Source organism: Onychomys torridus, chromosome 2 (assembly GCF_903995425.1).
Source record: "Onychomys torridus chromosome 2, mOncTor1.1, whole genome shotgun sequence".
In the NCBI taxonomy this organism is placed as follows: Eukaryota; Metazoa; Chordata; class Mammalia; order Rodentia; family Cricetidae; genus Onychomys; species Onychomys torridus.
The window spans coordinates 73,147,087-73,166,453 of record NC_050444.1 but is presented as its reverse complement, the minus strand read 5'-3'; the positions used below and the strand labels follow the sequence as shown (position 1 = coordinate 73,166,453).

The following is a 19,367-nucleotide window of genomic DNA, read 5'->3' as shown; positions in this document are numbered from 1 at the left end:
TTACTTAGACTGTGTGACTCACTATGTGAAGTTGTTATAAACCCAAAATTCATACATATGAAAATTTGAAACCATTAAAATATTTCATTGCTTTTGTTACAGTTAGGTTTTTGATATAAATGCAGAAATGAGACATATTGACATTTGTAAAATACACTATTATAGAAAGGCAAGAATGCTGAAAATATTTTAGTAATTAGTCAGCAAGGAAAAATAAACTCTTAAACATTTAGAAAATAATAGGTAAAATGTTTTAAGAAAAAACATTTATTTAAAATTCTTTTCTTATTTTTTTAAATTTTAAAATTTATTTTATTATTATTATGTGTTTTAATTTTATACATCAGCCATGGGTTCCCCTGTCCTCCCCCCTCCCACCCCTATCCCCACCTTCTCCCCCAGCCCCTCCCCTCCATTCCCATGTCCTTCAGGACCAAGATACCCTTGGGGATTCATTTAAACCTGGTGCAATTCAGTATAGGCAGGTCCTGTCCTCTCCTTCCAGACTGAGCAAAGTGTCCCTGTGTAAGTCCAAGGTTTCAAACAGCCAGCTCATGCACTAAGGACAGGTCCTTGTCCCACAGACTGGGTGCCTCCCAAAGAGATCAAGCTATTCAATTGTCTCACTTATCCAGAGGGCCTGATCTAGCTGGGGGCTCCTCAGCCATTGGTTCATAATTCATGTGCTTCCATTCGATTGGCTATTTTTCCCTGTGCTTTTGCAATCTTGGATTCAACAATTCACACTCTTGCAGTCCCTCCTCTTTCTCGACAGTTGGACACCTGGAGCTCCACCTGGAGATTCTTTGTCAAAAATTATATGATCATAGGTGTGCAGGTTAATGACAGGATATTCAATTCGATTCCATTGGTCCACATGTCGATTTTTTTATGCCAGTACCAAGCTGTTTTTATTATTATAGCTCTAGAGTAGAGCTTGAGGTCAGGGATCATGATGCCTCCAGAGGTTGCTTTATTGTACAGGATTATTTTAGCTAACCTAGGTTTTTTTGTTTTTCTATATAAAGTTAAGTATTTCTCTTTCTAAGTCTGTGAAGAATTGTGTTGGGATTTTGATGGGGAATGCATCAAATCTGTATATTACTTTTGGTAAGATTGCCATTTTTACTATGTTGGTTTTACCTATCCATAAGCATGGGAGATCTTTCCATTTTCTGATATCTTCTTCAATTTCTTTCTTCAGAGACTTAAAGTTCTTATCATATAGGTCTTTAACATGCTTAATTAGAGTTACCCAATGTATATTATATTATTTGTGGCTATTGTAAAGGGTGATGTTTCTCTGATTTCTTTCTCAGCCCCTTTTTCATTTGTATATAGGAGGGCTACTGATTTTTTTTTTTTAGTTAATCTTGTATCCTGCCACTTTACTGAAGTAGTTTCTCAGCTGTAGGAGTTCCCTGGTAGAATTTTTGGGGTCACTTATGTATACTATCATATTGTCTGCAAATAATGAAAGTTTGACTTCTTCCTTTCCAATTTGTATCCCCTTGATCTCCTTTTGTTATCTTATTGCTCTAGCTAGAACTTCAAGTACTATATTGAATAAATATGGGGGGAGTGGACAGCCTTGTCTTGTTCCTGATTTTAGTGGAATCATTTTGAGGTTCTCTCCATTTAATTTGATGTTGGCTGTTGGCTTGCTGTGAACATATGATTTTCAAAAAAGAAGCCAAAACTGTAGCATAGAAAAAAGAAAGCATCTTCAACAAATGGTGCTGGCATAACTGGATGTCAACATGCAGAAGATTGCAAATAGGTCCATATCTGTCACCATGCACAAAACTCAAGTCCAAGTGGATCAAAGACCTCAACATAAATCCAGTTACACTGAACTTTATAGAAGAGAAAGTAGGAAGTAGTCAGGAATGAATTGGCACAGGAGACCACTTCCTAAATATAACATCAGTTGCACAGACAATGAGAGTGACAATTAATAAATGGGACCTCCCGAAACTGAGAAGATTTTGTAGAGCAAAGGACTCAGTCATTAAGACCAAAACAGCCCACAGAAAGGGAAAAGACCTTCACCAACCCCACATCTGACAGAGGGCTGATCTGCAAAATATATAAAGAACTCAAAAAGCTAGACATCAAAATACTGAACAATCCAATTAAAAACTGGACTATAGAGCTTAACAGAGAATTCTTAACAGAAGAATCTCAAATGGCTGAAAGGCATTTAAGGAATTGCTCAACATCCTTATTCATCAGGGAAATGCAAATCAAAACAACTCTGAGATACCATCTTACACCTGTCAGAATGGCTATGATCAAAAACACTAATGACAGTCTAGGTTGGAGAGGATGCATAGCAAGGGGAACACTCCTCCACTGTTGGTGGGAATGCAAACTTCTACAACCACTCTGGAAATCAGTATGGTGGTTTCTCAGAAAATTGGGAATAAGTCTTCCTCAAGACCCAGTTATACCACTCTTGGGCATATACCCAAGTAATGCTCAATCTTACCATAAGGACACATGCTCAACTATGTTCATATCAGCATTATCCATAATAGCAAGAAACTTGGAAACAACCTAGATGCCCTCAACTGAAGAATTGATAAAGAAAATATGGCACATATACACAATGGGGTACTACTCAGCAGAGAAAAACAATGGCATTATGAGGTTTTCAGGCAAATGGATGGATCTAGAAAAAAATCATCCTGAGTGAGGTAACTCAGACTCAGAAGGACAAACATGGTATGTACTCACTCATAGGAGGATACTAGATGTAAAACAAAGATGAGTAGACTGCTACATAACTCCAGGGAGGCTACCTAGAAAATGGGACCCTAGGATACTAGATGTAAAACAAAGATGACTAGACTGCTACACATCTCCAGGGAGGCTACCTAAGAAAATGGGACCCTAGGAAAGACACAGGGATCACCAAAAGACAGAGAAATGGATGAGATCTACATGAACAACCTGGACGACAGTGGGAGTAATGAAGGGCAAGGTTTGACGGAAAGAAAGCCTGACATCTATGTTTAATATAATGACTGGCTCTTTCCTCTGATCCTCAGATAAGCTTTATTAGGGTGTACAATATTTGGGGACACAATATATCACCACAATCTACACACCTATGAACACCTGATTTTTGACAAAGAAGCCAAAACTGTACAATGGAAAAAAGGAAGCATCTTCACCCAAAGCTGAGAATGTTATCAGACAGCATCTGATGCCCATAGGAGAGAATCCTCCATCTTGCTGTAACTGTCCATCTGATGTGCCCACTAATATATTTTTTAAAGTGCAAAAAAAAGAAATCATCTTAAAAAATGGTGCTGACATAACTGATGTCAACATGTAGAAGATTTCAAATAAATCCATATCTATCACCATGTACTCATATCCAAGTGGATCAAAGCCCTCAACATAAATCTATCTACACTGAACCTGATAGAGGAGAAAGTAGGAAGTAGCCTAGAAACCTTTGGCACAGGAGACCACTTCCTAAATATAACAACAGTAGCACAGACACTGAGAGCAACAATTAATAAATGGGACCTCCTGAAACTGAGAAGTTTCTGTAAGGCAAAGGACATGGTAAATAGGACCCAACGACAGCTTACAGAATGGGAAAAGATCTTCACCAAGCCCACATCTGACAGAGGGTTGACCTCCAAAATATATAAAGAACAATTTTCTTGTGTTACCCCAGCCTATAGTCAGTGAAGTTTGGAGGTCATCTACTGATGATAGGTGCATTTATAAATAATGTGGAACTCCAATATTCCCAGCCAGGACTGTCATAGTACGTGTAATAAAAGATTACAAAAAGCCAATGAGTCTAGTATTTTGTTATCTATTCAATTAATATGTTTTTTCTATTTCTATTTCAGAAGAAATTCAAAGTACATATAAATGGAGCTTAATGAATAATTATTGTAATATTGTCCTCGAAGCTATTTAAATTATCCTCTCTTTTTTGCCACAGTGTGAGAAGGTGATAGAGTACATACAGATGAAAATTGCTAATAATAATTCTTCTGATGATATAATGCTAAAGAATGAATGTGAATATTAAAAAATACTGAATTAAGAATGTTTATGAATAATAGGATTACCAGGGAATGATTGATTAAACTTGCTTAAGCATAGGACAGTCATAAATAAAATGACATTCTAAGGAATTGTTTCATCTATTATTGTTTATTACTCAAACCATCCAAAGAAACATAGAACAAGAGTTCTGTGTGCTCCAAAATGAAAACAAAGAAAAACTAAATATTAAGTTGTTTGATTTATGAAGAAAGCATATGTCATATCTAGAAATGTTATTATTCCATAATTATAAAGCTTCCAGAAGATGGGGAAGCTGAATACAAGTAGGGCCTTGAATAGCAGCAGGTACGCTTAAATCTTCAGAAAATATTCAGAGGTATTGCCAAAGTAGCACCTTGGATATCATAAAAGTCTAATTATCAAGTATAATTAGAAGTATTAAAAACATTTAATCACTCTGAAGGGCACATTTGAACAAATCCCAAACTATTATCTTGGAAGAGCCATTGGGATTTTGGTATGAACAATTACCACAAGAAGCTTCCAGTTTTATGCTTTTTGGAAAGCAATACTTGGCTAGTTGAACATTACTTTAAGCTCCTCTTGTTGTGGAAGAATATGAAGTTATTTTGTGAACTGCAATATGCATAGTATGGACTACATTGGAAGAACATTCTAGTGAGAAGGAAGAGACACAGGGTGCCCACTTAAATTTAAAGAATATGAATTGCAGGACAACTGGAGACATCCATAGCACTCATGAAAATTCATACCATGTCTTTGGTCTGTATGGTAACCTGTCTGCGGACATCCTTCACCCATAGACGTATATACACTTCTGTATGACCAATTATGGAAGGATGCCTGATAAGGGAGCTGAGTGTCTACTCTTGTAGCTAACAATCAACCGCTATTAGTTAGCTGTACTTTGACAAGGAAAAGATAGATTTGCTTAGTGGAAATTAACTGTATATCATCTTCAGAGAAACTGGATAATAGCAATAATGATATGGTATACATTTTTTCAACTCTTTAATGGTAGAATAGGGAATGGCAATATGGCTTGAAAGGAAGGTTGCATGATGAAAAGTAATAAATACATGAGATAAGAAGTTACTGAACATTTTACGGCCCTGAAGACCATAGTCAAAGGGGGTGTAAGACTCTGCTCATGATAAAATGACATTCTGAATTTAGAGAAGGTTAGGGATTAACAGAGGCTCACTTCACCAGTTCTTTGGAAGTGGGTGACAAGTCTGGGACAAGAGGTGAGAGAGTATGAGGAGGTACACAATCAGTGAAGCATTGTACACCCCTTCATTTCCATCAGAAATTGAAAATGTTACATAAGAATTATTCTTGTTAATAGAATAAACAATTGGAGACTAAAAGCAGTTATGGATCATGCACTAATTCCCTATAGTTGCCTCTCAGGTCCACAGCAGAGTTCTTTAAAAGGATCCAGGAAGGCTTACCACGGGCAAGAGGATTACAATGGCTCAAAACCTTGATTCCAGGTAAAAAGAATATTTCATGACTCAGAAAGACCCTTGTTTTGGAATTGCATGTCTGACAATCAAAACAAATACCACAACCATCATTAAATGCTAATAGGAAAGATGTTATATTAATTTTAATGTTTATTATCCAGTTAAGTAATTCAAGTAAAATTAAATTAGTTATGTGTCACAATATATAATTGGCTTATATGAATTGATACACAAAAGAAGCAGGTCTATTGAAAACTGGAATCCCCATTTTGTGATAATAATGATGGGGTTGACAAGAAGTTGATGAGGTAGGTCTCACAATTCATCCTGCGGTCAATTTAACACAGGTGAAGAAAAGGACAGTTTGGTATAACATAGATTATGGGGATATTTAAAAAAAATATGGAGAATTTGTAGTGCTTATTGAAACATTGATTTCTTACTCGTTTTCTTCAATCTTACTTTGGTGGATTGCATTGATGAGTTCTGAAGGGTCAGTTGTGGAACATGATCCTGTGAAATTCCTTCCAAATGTAGGTACCAATAATTCCTTCAGAATGGGTCATTCATGCTTTTCATGTTTGTAAAGTGGGATTGTGGAGTTTTATCGCTGTGGTGGATGAGGCAGGGTTTACTTCTGTGTATGTCTGACTCTCAGTGAGAGGTGATGCAGTGCTGCTTATGACTATATGGACACAGCAGCTGGATCTAAGACTTTTTTCTTGTACATGCTGCACAACTATCAGCAAGACAGTCCAACTTCAGCATTCCAGAGTCTATGTCTATAGGACAGAAATGATCTTTTTTTTTTTTTTTTTTTTTTCTTCAAGACAGGGTTTCTCTGTATAGCTTTGCACCTTTCCTCTAACTCACTTGGTAGCCCAGGCTGGGCTGGCCTCGAGATCTGCCTGGCTCTGCCTTCCGAGTGCTGGGATTAAAAGCATGTGCCACCACCGTCCGGTGACAGAAATGATCTTATATCTCACCAGACTATTCTGAGAATACTGGTAAATACTTGAAAGGACTATGTAAATTAATATAGTTATGTTATTAATCCTGTGAGATATTTTATATGAATTTAGAACAATATGTGTGGTTTTCTACTTATGGTATACGAGCTTGAAAATCTTCCAATAATGTGCTATTATGAATGACAGTATCTCTGCGCTAGAATACCTGTTACAAGAATACACTAATTGCAAAAGATAATTAAGTCTGACAACATTCTCCCTGGAGTTTTGGAAAGTTTTTCGGCTCTCCATGTTTATGTTTCTAACTTTGTTATAAATATTTGATCTCTCCCTAGCTCACCCAAATAATGATTTAAATTGCCTTCACGTGCTAATGGCTGGCCCTTTGGAAGATGTTTCTGAAGCTTGAAATGTAAACAAATATTTAGAGCATAACAAAGACCCGCAAGAAACTCTGGACTGTTTTACATTTGTTTTCTATGATTCAGCCAGAATCTTTGGACAAGAGAGTGAGAATATTCTAAATAGGATCATCTATTGGCTTTCCCTGAGGAACAAACTGCAGGTAAGTAGAAACCTGAAGAAATCAACAGGAGCATGCCCTGTGCTATCTTGTCCTCACCTTTGTCCCCTCACTGCAGCCTGACAGTACAAAGAATGAAGAAAGTTGCTTTCAGAACATGATGCAAAATGGTTGTTAAGGAACAGACCCAACTCTAACCAGGAAAGGAAACTACTCCAGGCTCAGGACTGTATTGTATTCTGTCTTTTTGTTTTGAAAATACTGAGTTATGGATAAGCTATCAGATTAGACGCTTTAGGAGGAGACATCTATTTTTTTCCTCACATATGGAGCTTTCTTCAGTTGGTGTCACAGAGATTTGCATTTCAGAACACTCAGTATCACTCACAGGGAAGCTCTTTGGTAAGAATTGATGCCATTGAAAGAAGGGGGCAGACAAAGAAGGTCTTTGTTCATTCTAAACTCCTTTCATTTCTTCTCCTGCATTCATTTTTGCTCTTTAAAATCATTCATTTTTGCTCTTTACAAGCATTCATTTTTGCGTTACCCCCTACCTTTTCAGCAGACAGAATAGATCCTGGGCTCCCTTGACTGGAAACATTGTGGAACAGGTATTATCTCTTTTCTTCAGTAGCCAAGTAACTTGAACACAATTAGTACACCCACAATCTGCTGAAAAAATTTTTCCATTCCAGATTCATGAAGCTGCAATACAACAATTTGATTATATCTCTGACCACAATGCCTGAAAAACAATTATTAAGTAGCTGAGATATATCATTTATATAGGTCACAATGATTATTTGTTTCAAATTATCACAAAAATATGATTCCTATATCTGAATGTGAATGGATTCATAGTATATAGAATCCTCTGTAAATATGAATAAACATAAACCACCTCTTCTAAAATCACTTTCTGGCTTTCTCTGAGCCAGGATTACTGTAATTAAAGCTCTTGTTTATTATTTGCCAAGGAACATTACTTTGGGTCTGAGACTCTTAACTGCAACTAATTATGACCCAAGGAAGAATCAAATGTGTTTTAAATTCCTACACTATACCATAAATTCAGCATAAGTGATCACATCAAAGCTTAGCCCAGGCTAATGAGCCTCTGTTAGTGCCATATGTGAGCACACAAAGCTGGGAGAAGCTGGAAGTACAGCCTACTGCCATGCAGTGGCGGCTATGTCTTTTACACACACACACACACACACACACACACACACACACACACACACACACACACACACTGATGTGACAACTTATGATGTCATGGAGACACTGGGGCCCTAGATGAAAACCAGGGCCATTTTTCTACCCACTGAGAAGTGTCTTGATGAACTTGCTACTTCTCATGGAATAGTGGGGATAGAGCTGGGCAAGAAGGCAAGGATAACCTGTCTTTTAAATGAAAAAAAAAAAAAAAAAGAATAGAGTAGCTCTGGATAACGAAAGAATTAGGTTCCTTTGATGCCCTGAACTTAACCTATAGGTTTTTTTCTTACCCAGGTTTCTGGAGTAAAGAGACCAGAAAACCTATGGAGAAGAAGGCAGGTTTTATAATGAATGGCATTTGTTGGTTTAATGACTCAGTATCAGCCAGGACCTAGCTGTGAAGGCTTCAACAAAGCTTTAGCCTGACCTTCAAGCTGAAATGAGGTAGATACACCTTGTCTACATTTATAGAATTGAGCTGAGAACTCATAGGTAATAGGCAAACTGTCTTTCTCTAAGAAAATAAAATTTTCTGGTATGAAGTTGACCTAAAACGAACTATGTCTCTATTATCTAAAGAAAATTTATTTTAAGTCCTGTTTTGCACACATCAAAAAGGGAAGAGATGATTGCCCCGAGGGTGAGTGCAGACTGAGTGCTCACAGCTGAGAGCTGATGAGAGAGGGACAGTTCTCTAGAATGCTGCACATTAATCTTTCTCTAGCGCTTTCACACTTGATGTTCCCTGGTCAAACTCCACTAGCTCCCAATTACCTCAAGAACAAACTATAGTTCCTTAGCATTACATTTAACATACCTCACAAATTTGCAAGCCAGCATTCCTTCCCTTACCCACCTGAATGTTGTACTTCTGCTGTACATTGTCTCTTCTCTAGATGCCCTAAGGACCCAATGGCCTCAGTCAATGGCCTAAGATGCTTCTCAGCTCATGGGGACCATGTGATGAAATCCTTTGATAATTCTTTCTCCTTCCCACTCTTTGAACTATGTCAGTGCTTACTCATTGAGCAATTCAGAAGCTTGCTGGGGAAAAGTAAATGGTTTCCTACAACATTTCTCATCATAGAGCATTGTTGTGGTGCTTTACCAACGACCTTACTATGCTCCAGCACTCCACACAATCAAATGGATTCTTTTCTTTTTTTAAAAAAGGAGAGACCAGCATCCTCCAAAGAGAGAAATTCAAAATGGCTCACAAATTCTGCTATAGAGCAGGGTGCAACATTCCGCCATAAGAAACAGAAAGGTCAGTGGGGGAGCAACCCCTTGATTCTTCTAAGTGTCTGTTTGTATATGCTATGAGCATGGCAGCTTATTACCAGGAGGGGCGGTAAGTCAGCAGAAGAAAGGTTCTGGAGACCTCTGACTGAGTGAAGAATAGTGACTGAGACTCTAAGACAACCATATTCATCTACCTGGATTAGACCACAGACTCGGGCAAGAACTGCCTCTCACTGACCCTGAGACCTGGTTTTCATTTTCCCTTATTACTGACCAATCCTCCACTCTATGGCTTTTTCTATAGCTAGATTTCAAATTGTAGTTTTAAAACATCTATTCTAGATGGCTTTTGATTTACTCCTTTTCTTTTAATGCATTTCTTTACCTTCTAGTCCATTATTTATTGTTTTTATGGTGCAGCCAAGTTTCTCCCATTTTTACATTTATTATAGTCTCTTCCACTGAAACTGCATTTTTATCAGTGCTCCTTAAAATACGACCAATATGAATGTCTCCTTTGCTTTTTCATGTTGTCTTTTCTGTCTTTGTCTTTTTGACTTGGGCTTTTGCTAATTGTTCTCTGTATTTTATTATCTACTCTATGAAGTATTTTCCATGTTCTTTTAAAAGCCCGCTATCCTTACTAATATTCTCTGATTCCATACTGTTTTCTGAAACCCACAATTTCTTTAGATTTATCTCTAAAAGTACATGGATGCTGGTGAAATACTACTGTAATTCCTACGTTTTATTATGCTCTATAAATCATAAATCACTTTTGACAGTTTTTCAGTATCTGTTTATGTTGTTGTAGATGTTAGGTTCACTTGCTTTCCTTTCTGTAAACCTTTGCAGGTACAGATTCATGTGACAGAGGTGTTACAGTGATCATGAACATCTGAGCTGTCGCTAGCTTCCTTTGGCTATAGGCAATGCCATGATCAATTCCATCAAGCCAACTTTCCCAAAGAACTTAGCTAGGATGCACTCCCAGGGCTAGGCACTCGATCCTATCCAGCTTCTGTTGGTTTTCTTTAAGTGTGTGCCATGGTGTCCTTGTAGAGGTTAGAGGACCACTTGCAGGAGTTGGTACTCTACTTTTACCCTGCAGGTCCCAGCTGTGGAACCCAGGTTGTCAGGCACCACTGAGCCACCTCACTGGCCCCCTGTCCAATTTTAATGCTGAAAAAGAATTTCAAGTAAACTAGTGTATCCTCCTACTGTAATCCTACCTGGCCCCAGGCTTGTGTTTATTTGATATGTCTGTTTAAATGATCATGTTTGAACACTTGAACACTTTTCAGATTCTGTACTACAGTAAGTATTTCCATAAGATATTGATTCTGAACATTTAGTAAGTCAGAAAAGCTACCTCCTGATTTCCAGCCTGGGTGACAGACAAACATACAAAATCTAAAAGAAAACAGTAGTAATGGAAAGAAAGAAAAGGTGACAGTGATGCTCACTAGTTTATTTGGTTAATATCCATTAATAACCACAATAAACGGAGACAAAATATTGTGTTATAGACAATTAATTCCCAACATTTGTGCACCAGATCCAGACTATTAGACACTCATTTCCAGCCAATTAAATCAGAACTTGCAGACATGGCAAAAAAACTGTTTGGGATATAAAGATTTGTTCTCTTAATGGAGAAAAGTCAGGTAGGCATTCCTTATTCAAGGCTTAAGATTTGTGGTGAAAAACATGAACACACAAACAACAAAATGAACTCAGCAGATTGAATATATATATATAAATATAAATATATAAATATAAATATATAAATATATATATATATATATACCTACATATATAAATATGTGTATATTTGTGCATACACACACCCATATATAACACATATAATCAAAGAATAAAGTCTGTCAACTTAAGAGTGAGGGGTATGAAAAGCTCAAGGTAGTGTAGCTGGGAGGGGCTGGAGAAAGTAAAGGGATGAGGGAGTGATGTAATTCTATTTCAATTAAAATATTTTAAAATGAAAAATTCTTAACTAAAAATTAATAGTATTGAAAAATATTTCCCCTCTTATACTGTGGCATCTAAATACATGCCAGCAGCATCAAAGACTGTGATTATTTTATGAAGGGGCTCTTATAAACTTCAATTAATAGATTTCTTTCTATTATTCCCAGAGTTCTGCTGGAGGACAGCCGTATTCATATGGAGAGAGCCAATGATTCTATGTTGACAGAATTTATCTTGGTGGGGCTGTCTGACCACCCAAAGCTCCAGAAAATTTTATTTGTGCTAGTTTTGTGCGTGTATCTGATAATCCTGCTTGGAAATGGAGTCCTTATCTCAGTAGTTATCTATGATGTGCACCTGCATACTCCCATGTATTTCTTCCTCTGTAACCTTTCCTTCCTGGATATCTGCTATACAAGCTCTTTTGTCCCACTAATTCTTGGTAGCTTCCTGGAAGGAAGAAAGAGAGTGTCCTTCCCTGAATGCATGGTACAAATGTTCCTCTCCTTTGCCATGGGTGCCACAGAATGTGTGCTTCTAGGCACAATGGCACTTGACCGCTTTCTGGCCATCTGTTACCCACTGAGATACCCTGTCATCATGAGCAAGGGTACTTATGTGTCCATGGCGGTTGGATGCTGGGTTGCTGGGTTTGTTGACTCATTGGTGCAGACATCTCTTGCATTGCAATTACCATTCTGTACTAATAACGTTATTCACCACTTTGAGTGTGAAATTCTAGCCATTCTGAAACTGGCTTGTGCAGATATTTCCATCAATGTGATTAGCATGGCAGGGTCAAATCTGCTTTTTCTAGTAGTCCCATTCTTAGTCATTGCTATCTCTTATGTTTTCATTGTTGCCACTATTCTGAGGATCCCTTCCACTGAAGGAAAACAGAAGGCCTTCTCCACATGCTCTGCCCATCTGACAGTGGTAATTCTATTCTATGGAACTATTTTCTGCATGTATGCGAAGCCCAAGTCTAAAGCCACTTCTGGGGCAGAACATCAAAGTGTGACTGAGGTCCTCATCTCCTTCTTCTATGGGATGGTAACCCCCATGCTCAATCCTCTCATCTACAGTCTGAGGAACAAGGATGTGAAGGTTGCTGTGAGGAACATGCTGGGAGGAGAACATCTGATAAAACAGAAATGATTACTTAGACTGTGTGACTCACTATGTGAAGTTGTTATAAACCCAAAATTCATACATATGAAAATTTGAAACCATTAAAATATTTTCATTGCTTTTGTTACAGTTAGGTTTTTGATATAAATGCAGAAATGAGACATATTGACATTTGTAAAATACACTATTATAGAAAGGCAAGAATGCTGAAAATATTTTAGTAATTAGTCAGCAAGGAAAAATAAACTCTTAAACATTTAGAAAATAATAGGTAAAATGTTTTAAGAAAAACATTTATTTAAAATTCTTTCTTATTTTTTTTAAATTTTTAAAATTTATTTTATTATTATTATGTGTTTTAATTTTATACATCAGCCATGGGTTCCCCTGTCCTCCCCCCTCCCACCCCTATCCCCACCTTCTCCCCCAGCCCCTCCCCTCCATTCCCATGTCCTTCAGGACCAAGATACCCTTGGGGATTCATTTAAACCTGGTGCATTCAGTATAGGCAGGTCCTGTCCTCTCCTTCCAGACTGAGCAAAGTGTCCCTGTGTAAGTCCAAGGTTTCAAACAGCCAGCTCATGCACTAAGGACAGGTCCTTGTCCCACAGACTGGGTGCCTCCCAAAGAGATCAAGCTATTCAATTGTCTCACTTATCCAGAGGGCCTGATCTAGCTGGGGGCTCCTCAGCCATTGGTTCATAATTCATGTGCTTCCATTCGATTGGCTATTTTTCCCTGTGCTTTTTGCAATCTTGGATTCAACAATTCACACTCTTGCAGTCCCTCCTCTTTCTCGACAGTTGGACACCTGGAGCTCCACCTGGAGATTCTTTGTCAAAAATTATATGATCATAGGTGTGCAGGTTAATGACAGGATATTCAATTCGATTCCATTGGTCCACATGTCGATTTTTATGCCAGTACCAAGCTGTTTTTATTATTATAGCTCTAGAGTAGAGCTTGAGGTCAGGGATCATGATGCCTCCAGAGGTTGCTTTATTGTACAGGATTATTTTAGCTAACCTAGGTTTTTTGTTTTTCTATATAAAGTTAAGTATTTCTCTTTCCAAGTCTGTGAAGAATTGTGTTGGGATTTTGATGGGGAATGCATCAAATCTGTATATTACTTTTGGTAAGATTGCCATTTTTACTATGTTGGTTTTACCTATCCATAAGCATGGGAGATCTTTCCATTTTCTGATATCTTCTTCAATTTCTTTCTTCAGAGACTTAAAGTTCTTATCATATAGGTCTTTAACATGCTTAATTAGAGTTACCCAATGTATATTATATTATTTGTGGCTATTGTAAAGGGTGATGTTTCTCTGATTTCTTTCTCAGCCCCTTTTTCATTTGTATATAGGAGGGCTACTGATTTTTTTTTTAGTTAATCTTGTATCCTGCCACTTTACTGAAGTAGTTTCTCAGCTGTAGGAGTTCCCTGGTAGAATTTTTGGGGTCACTTATGTATACTATCATATTGTCTGCAAATAATGAAAGTTTGACTTCTTCCTTTCCAATTTGTATCCCCTTGATCTCCTTTTGTTATCTTATTGCTCTAGCTAGAACTTCAAGTACTATATTGAATAAATATGGGGGGGAGTGGACAGCCTTGTCTTGTTCCTGATTTTAGTGGAATCATTTTGAGGTTCTCTCCATTTAATTTGATGTTGGCTGTTGGCTTGCTGTGAACATATGATTTTCAAAAAAGAAGCCAAAACTGTAGCATAGAAAAAAGAAAGCATCTTCAACAAATGGTGCTGGCATAACTGGATGTCAACATGCAGAAGATTGCAAATAGGTCCATATCTGTCACCATGCACAAAACTCAAGTCCAAGTGGATCAAAGACCTCAACATAAATCCAGTTACACTGAACTTTATAGAAGAGAAAGTAGGAAGTAGTCAGGAATGAATTGGCACAGGAGACCACTTCCTAAATATAACATCAGTTGCACAGACACTGAGAGTGACAATTAATAAATGGGACCTCCCGAAACTGAGAAGATTTTGTAGAGCAAAGGACTCAGTCATTAAGACCAAACAACAGCCCACAGAAAGGGAAAAGACCTTCACCAACCCCACATCTGACAGAGGGCTGATCTGCAAAATATATAAAGAACTCAAAAAGCTAGACATCAAAATACTGAACAATCCAATTAAAAACTGGACTATAGAGCTTAACAGAGAATTCTTAACAGAAGAATCTCAAATGGCTGAAAGGCATTTAAGGAATTGCTCAACATCCTTATTCATCAGGGAAATGCAAATCAAAACAACTCTGAGATACCATCTTACACCTGTCAGAATGGCTATGATCAAAAACACTAATGACAGTCTAGGTTGGAGAGGATGCATAGCAAGGGGAACACTCCTCCACTGTTGGTGGGAATGCAAACTTCTACAACCACTCTGGAAATCAGTATGGTGGTTTCTCAGAAAATTGGGAATAAGTCTTCCTCAAGACCCAGTTATACCACTCTTGGGCATATACCCAAGTAATGCTCAATCTTACCATAAGGACACATGCTCAACTATGTTCATATCAGCATTATCCATAATAGCAAGAACTTGGAAACAACCTAGATGCCCCTCAACTGAAGAATTGATAAAGAAAATATGGCACATATACACAATGGGGTACTACTCAGCAGAGAAAAACAATGGCATTATGAGGTTTTCAGGCAAATGGATGGATCTAGAAAAAATCATCCTGAGTGAGGTAACTCAGACTCAGAAGGACAAACATGGTATGTACTCACTCATAAGAGGATACTAGATGTAAAACAAAGATGAGTAGACTGCTACACATCTCCAGGGAGGCTACCTAGAAAATGGGACCCTAGGAAAGACACAGGGATCACCAAAAGACAGAGAAATGGATGAGATCTACATGAACAACCTGGACGACAGTGGGAGTAATGAAGGGCAAGGTTTGACGGAAAGAAAGCCTGACATCTATGTTTAATATAATGACTGGCTCTTTCCTCTGATCCTCAGATAAGCTTTATTAGGGTGTACAATATTTGGGGGACACAATATATCACCACAATCTACACACCTATGAACACCTGATTTTTGACAAAGAAGCCAAAACTGTACAATGGAAAAAAGGAAGCATCTTCACCCAAAGCTGAGAATGTTATCAGACAGCATCTGATGCCCATAGGAGAGAATCCTCCATCTTGCTGTAACTGTCCATCTGATGTGCCCACTAATATATTTTTTAAAGTGCAAAAAAAGAAATCATCTTAAAAAAATGGTGCTGACATAACTGATGTCAACATGTAGAAGATTTCAAATAAATCCATATCTATCACCATGTACTCATATCCAAGTGGATCAAAGCCCTCAACATAAATCTATCTACACTGAACCTGATAGAGGAGAAAGTAGGAAGTAGCCTAGAAACCTTTGGCACAGGAGACCACTTCCTAAATATAACAACAGTAGCACAGACACTGAGAGCAACAATTAATAAATGGGACCTCCTGAAACCGAGAAGTTTCTGTAAGGCAAAGGACATGGTAAATAGGACCCAACGACAGCTTACAGAATGGGAAAAGATCTTCACCAAGCCCACATCTGACAGAGGGTTGACCTCCAAAATATATAAAGAACAATTTTCTTGTGTTACCCAGCTATAGTCAGTGAAGTTTGGAGGTCATCTACTGATGATAGGTGCATTTATAAATAATGTGGAACTCCAATATTCCCAGCCAGGACTGTCATAGTACGTGTAATAAAAGATTACAAAAAGCCAATGAGTCTAGTATTTTGTTATCTATTCAACTAATATGTTTTTTCTATTTCTATTTCAGAAGAAATTCAAAGTACATATAAATGGAGCTTAATGAATAATTATTGTAATATTGTCCTCGAAGCTATTTAAATTATCCTCTCTTTTTTGCCACAGTGTGAGAAGGTGATAGAGTACATACAGATGAAAATTGCTAATAATAATTCTTCTGATGATATAATGCTAAAGAATGAATGTGAATATTAAAAAATACTGAATTAAGAATGTTTATGAATAATAGGATTACCAGGGAATGATTGATTAAACTTGCTTAAGCATAGGACAGTCATAAATAAAATGACATTCTAAGGAATTGTTTCATCTATTATTGTTTATTACTCAAACCATCCAAAGAAACATAGAACAAGAGTTCTGTGTGCTCCAAAATGAAAACAAAGAAAAACTAAATATTAAGTTGTTTGATTTATGAAGAAAGCATATGTCATATCTAGAAATGTTATTATTCCATAATTATAAAGCTTCCAGAAGATGGGGAAGCTGAATACAAGTAGGGCCTTGAATAGCAGCAGGTACGCTTAAATCTTCAGAAAATATTCAGAGGTATTGCCAAAGTAGCACCTTGGATATCATAAAAGTCTAATTATCAAGTATAATTAGAAGTATTAAAAACATTTAATCACTCTGAAGGGCACATTTGAACAAATCCCAAACTATTATCTTGGAAGAGCCATTGGGATTTTGGTATGAACAATTACCACAAGAAGCTTCCAGTTTTATGCTTTTTGGAAAGCAATACTTGGCTAGTTGAACATTACTTTAAGCTCCTCTTGTTGTGGAAGAATGTGAAGTTATTTTGTGAACTGCAATATGCATAGTATGGACTACATTGGAAGAACATTCTAGTGAGAAGGAAGAGACACAGGGTGCCCACTTAAATTTAAAGAATATGAATTGCAGGACAACTGGAGACATCCATAGCACTCATGAAAATTCATACCATGTCTTTGGTCTGTATGGTAACCTGTCTGCGGACATCATTCACCCATAGACGTATATACACTTCTGTATGACCAATTATGGAAGGATGCCTGATAAGGGAGCTGAGTGTCTACTCTTGTAGCTAACAATCAACCGCTATTAGTTGGCTGTACTTTGACAAGGAAAAGATAGATTTGCTTAGTGGAAATTAACTGTATATCATCTTCAGAGAAACTGGATAATAGCAATAATGATATGGTATACATTTTTTCAACTCTTTAATGGTAGAATAGGGAATGGCAATATGGCTTGAAAGAAGGTTGCATGATGAAAAGTAATAAATACATGAGATAAGAAGTTACTGAACATTTTACGGCCCTGAAGACCATAGTCAAAGGGGGGTGGTAAGACTCTGCTCATGATAAAATGACATTCTGAATTTAGAGAAGGTTAGGGATTAACAGAGGCTCACTTCACCAGTTCTTTGGAAGTGGGTGACAAGTCTGGGACAAGAGGTGAGAGAGTATGAGGAGGTACACAATCAGTGAAGCATTGTACACCCCTTCATTTCCATCAGAAATTGAAAATGTTACATAAGAATTATTCTTGTTAATAGAATAAACAATTGGAGACTAAAAGCAGTTATGGATCATGCACTAATTCCCTATAGTTGCCTCTCAGGTCCACAGCAGAGTTCTTTAAAAGGATCCAGGAAGGCTTACCACGGGCAAGAGGATTACAATGGCTCAAAACCTTGATTCCAGGTAAAAAGAATATTTCATGACTCAGAAAGACCCTTGTTTTGGAATTGCATGTCTGACAATCAAAACAAATACCACAACCATCATTAAATGCTAATAGGAAAGATGTTATATTAATTTTTAATGTTTATTATCCAGTTAAGTAATTCAAGTAAAATTAAATTAGTTATGTGTCACAATATATAATTGGCTTATATGAATTGATACACAAAAGAAGCAGGTCTATTGAAAACTGGAATCCCCATTTTGTGATAATAATGATGGGGTTGACAAGAAGTTGATGAGGTAGGTCTCACAATTCATCCTGCGGTCAATTTAACACAGGTGAAGAAAAGGACAGTTTGGTATAACATAGATTATGGGGATATTTAAAAAAAATATGGAGAATTTGTAGTGCTTATTGAAACATTGATTTCTTACTCGTTTTCTTCAATCTTACTTTGGTGGATTGCATTGATGAGTTCTGAAGGGTCAGTTGTGGAACATGATCCTGTGAAATTCCTTCCAAATGTAGGTACCAATAATTCCTTCAGAATGGGTCATTCATGCTTTTCATGTTTGTAAAGTGGGATTGTGGAGTTTTATCGCTGTGGTGGATGAGGCAGGGTTTACTTCTGTGTATGTCTGACTCTCAGTGAGAGGTGATGCAGTGCTGCTTATGACTATATGGACACAGCAGCTGGATCTAAGACTTTTTTCTTGTACATGCTGCACAACTATCAGCAAGACAGTCCAACTTCAGCATTCCAGAGTCTATGTCTATAGGACAGAAATGATCTTTTTTTTTTTTTTTTCTTCTTCAAGACAGGGTTTCTCTGTATAGCTTTGCACCTTTCCTCTAACTCACTTGGTAGCCCAGGCTGGGCTGGCCTCGAGATCTGCCTGGCTCTGCCTTCCGAGTGCTGGGATTAAAAGCATGTGCCACCACCGTCCGGTGACAGAAATGATCTTATATCTCACCAGACTATTCTGAGAATACTGGTAAATACTTGAAAGGACTATGTAAATTAATATAGTTATGTTATTAATCCTGTGAGATATTTTATATAAATTTAGAACAATATGTGTGGTTTTCTACTTATGGTATACAAGCTTGAAAATCTTCCAATAATGTGCTATTATGAATGACAGTATCTCTGCGCTAGAATACCTGTTACAAGAATACACTAATTGCAAAAGATAATTAAGTCTGACAACATTCTCCCTGGAGTTTTGGAAAGTTTTTCGGCTCTCCATGTTTATGTTTCTAACTTTGTTATAA

The 19,367-nt window shown here is 37.3% G+C and overlaps 1 protein-coding gene across 1 annotated transcript; it reads left to right on the top strand.

Annotated features, from left to right (window-relative positions):
* The first annotated feature begins 11,669 nt into the window (after positions 1 to 11,669).
* LOC118577890 (olfactory receptor 13C8-like) lies at positions 11,670 to 12,632 on the top strand. The gene has a single exon (XM_036178550.1). The coding sequence runs from the start codon at positions 11,670 to 11,672 to the stop codon at positions 12,630 to 12,632; it is 963 nt and encodes a 320-aa protein (XP_036034443.1).
* The last annotated feature ends 6,735 nt before the right edge of the window (positions 12,633 to 19,367 follow it).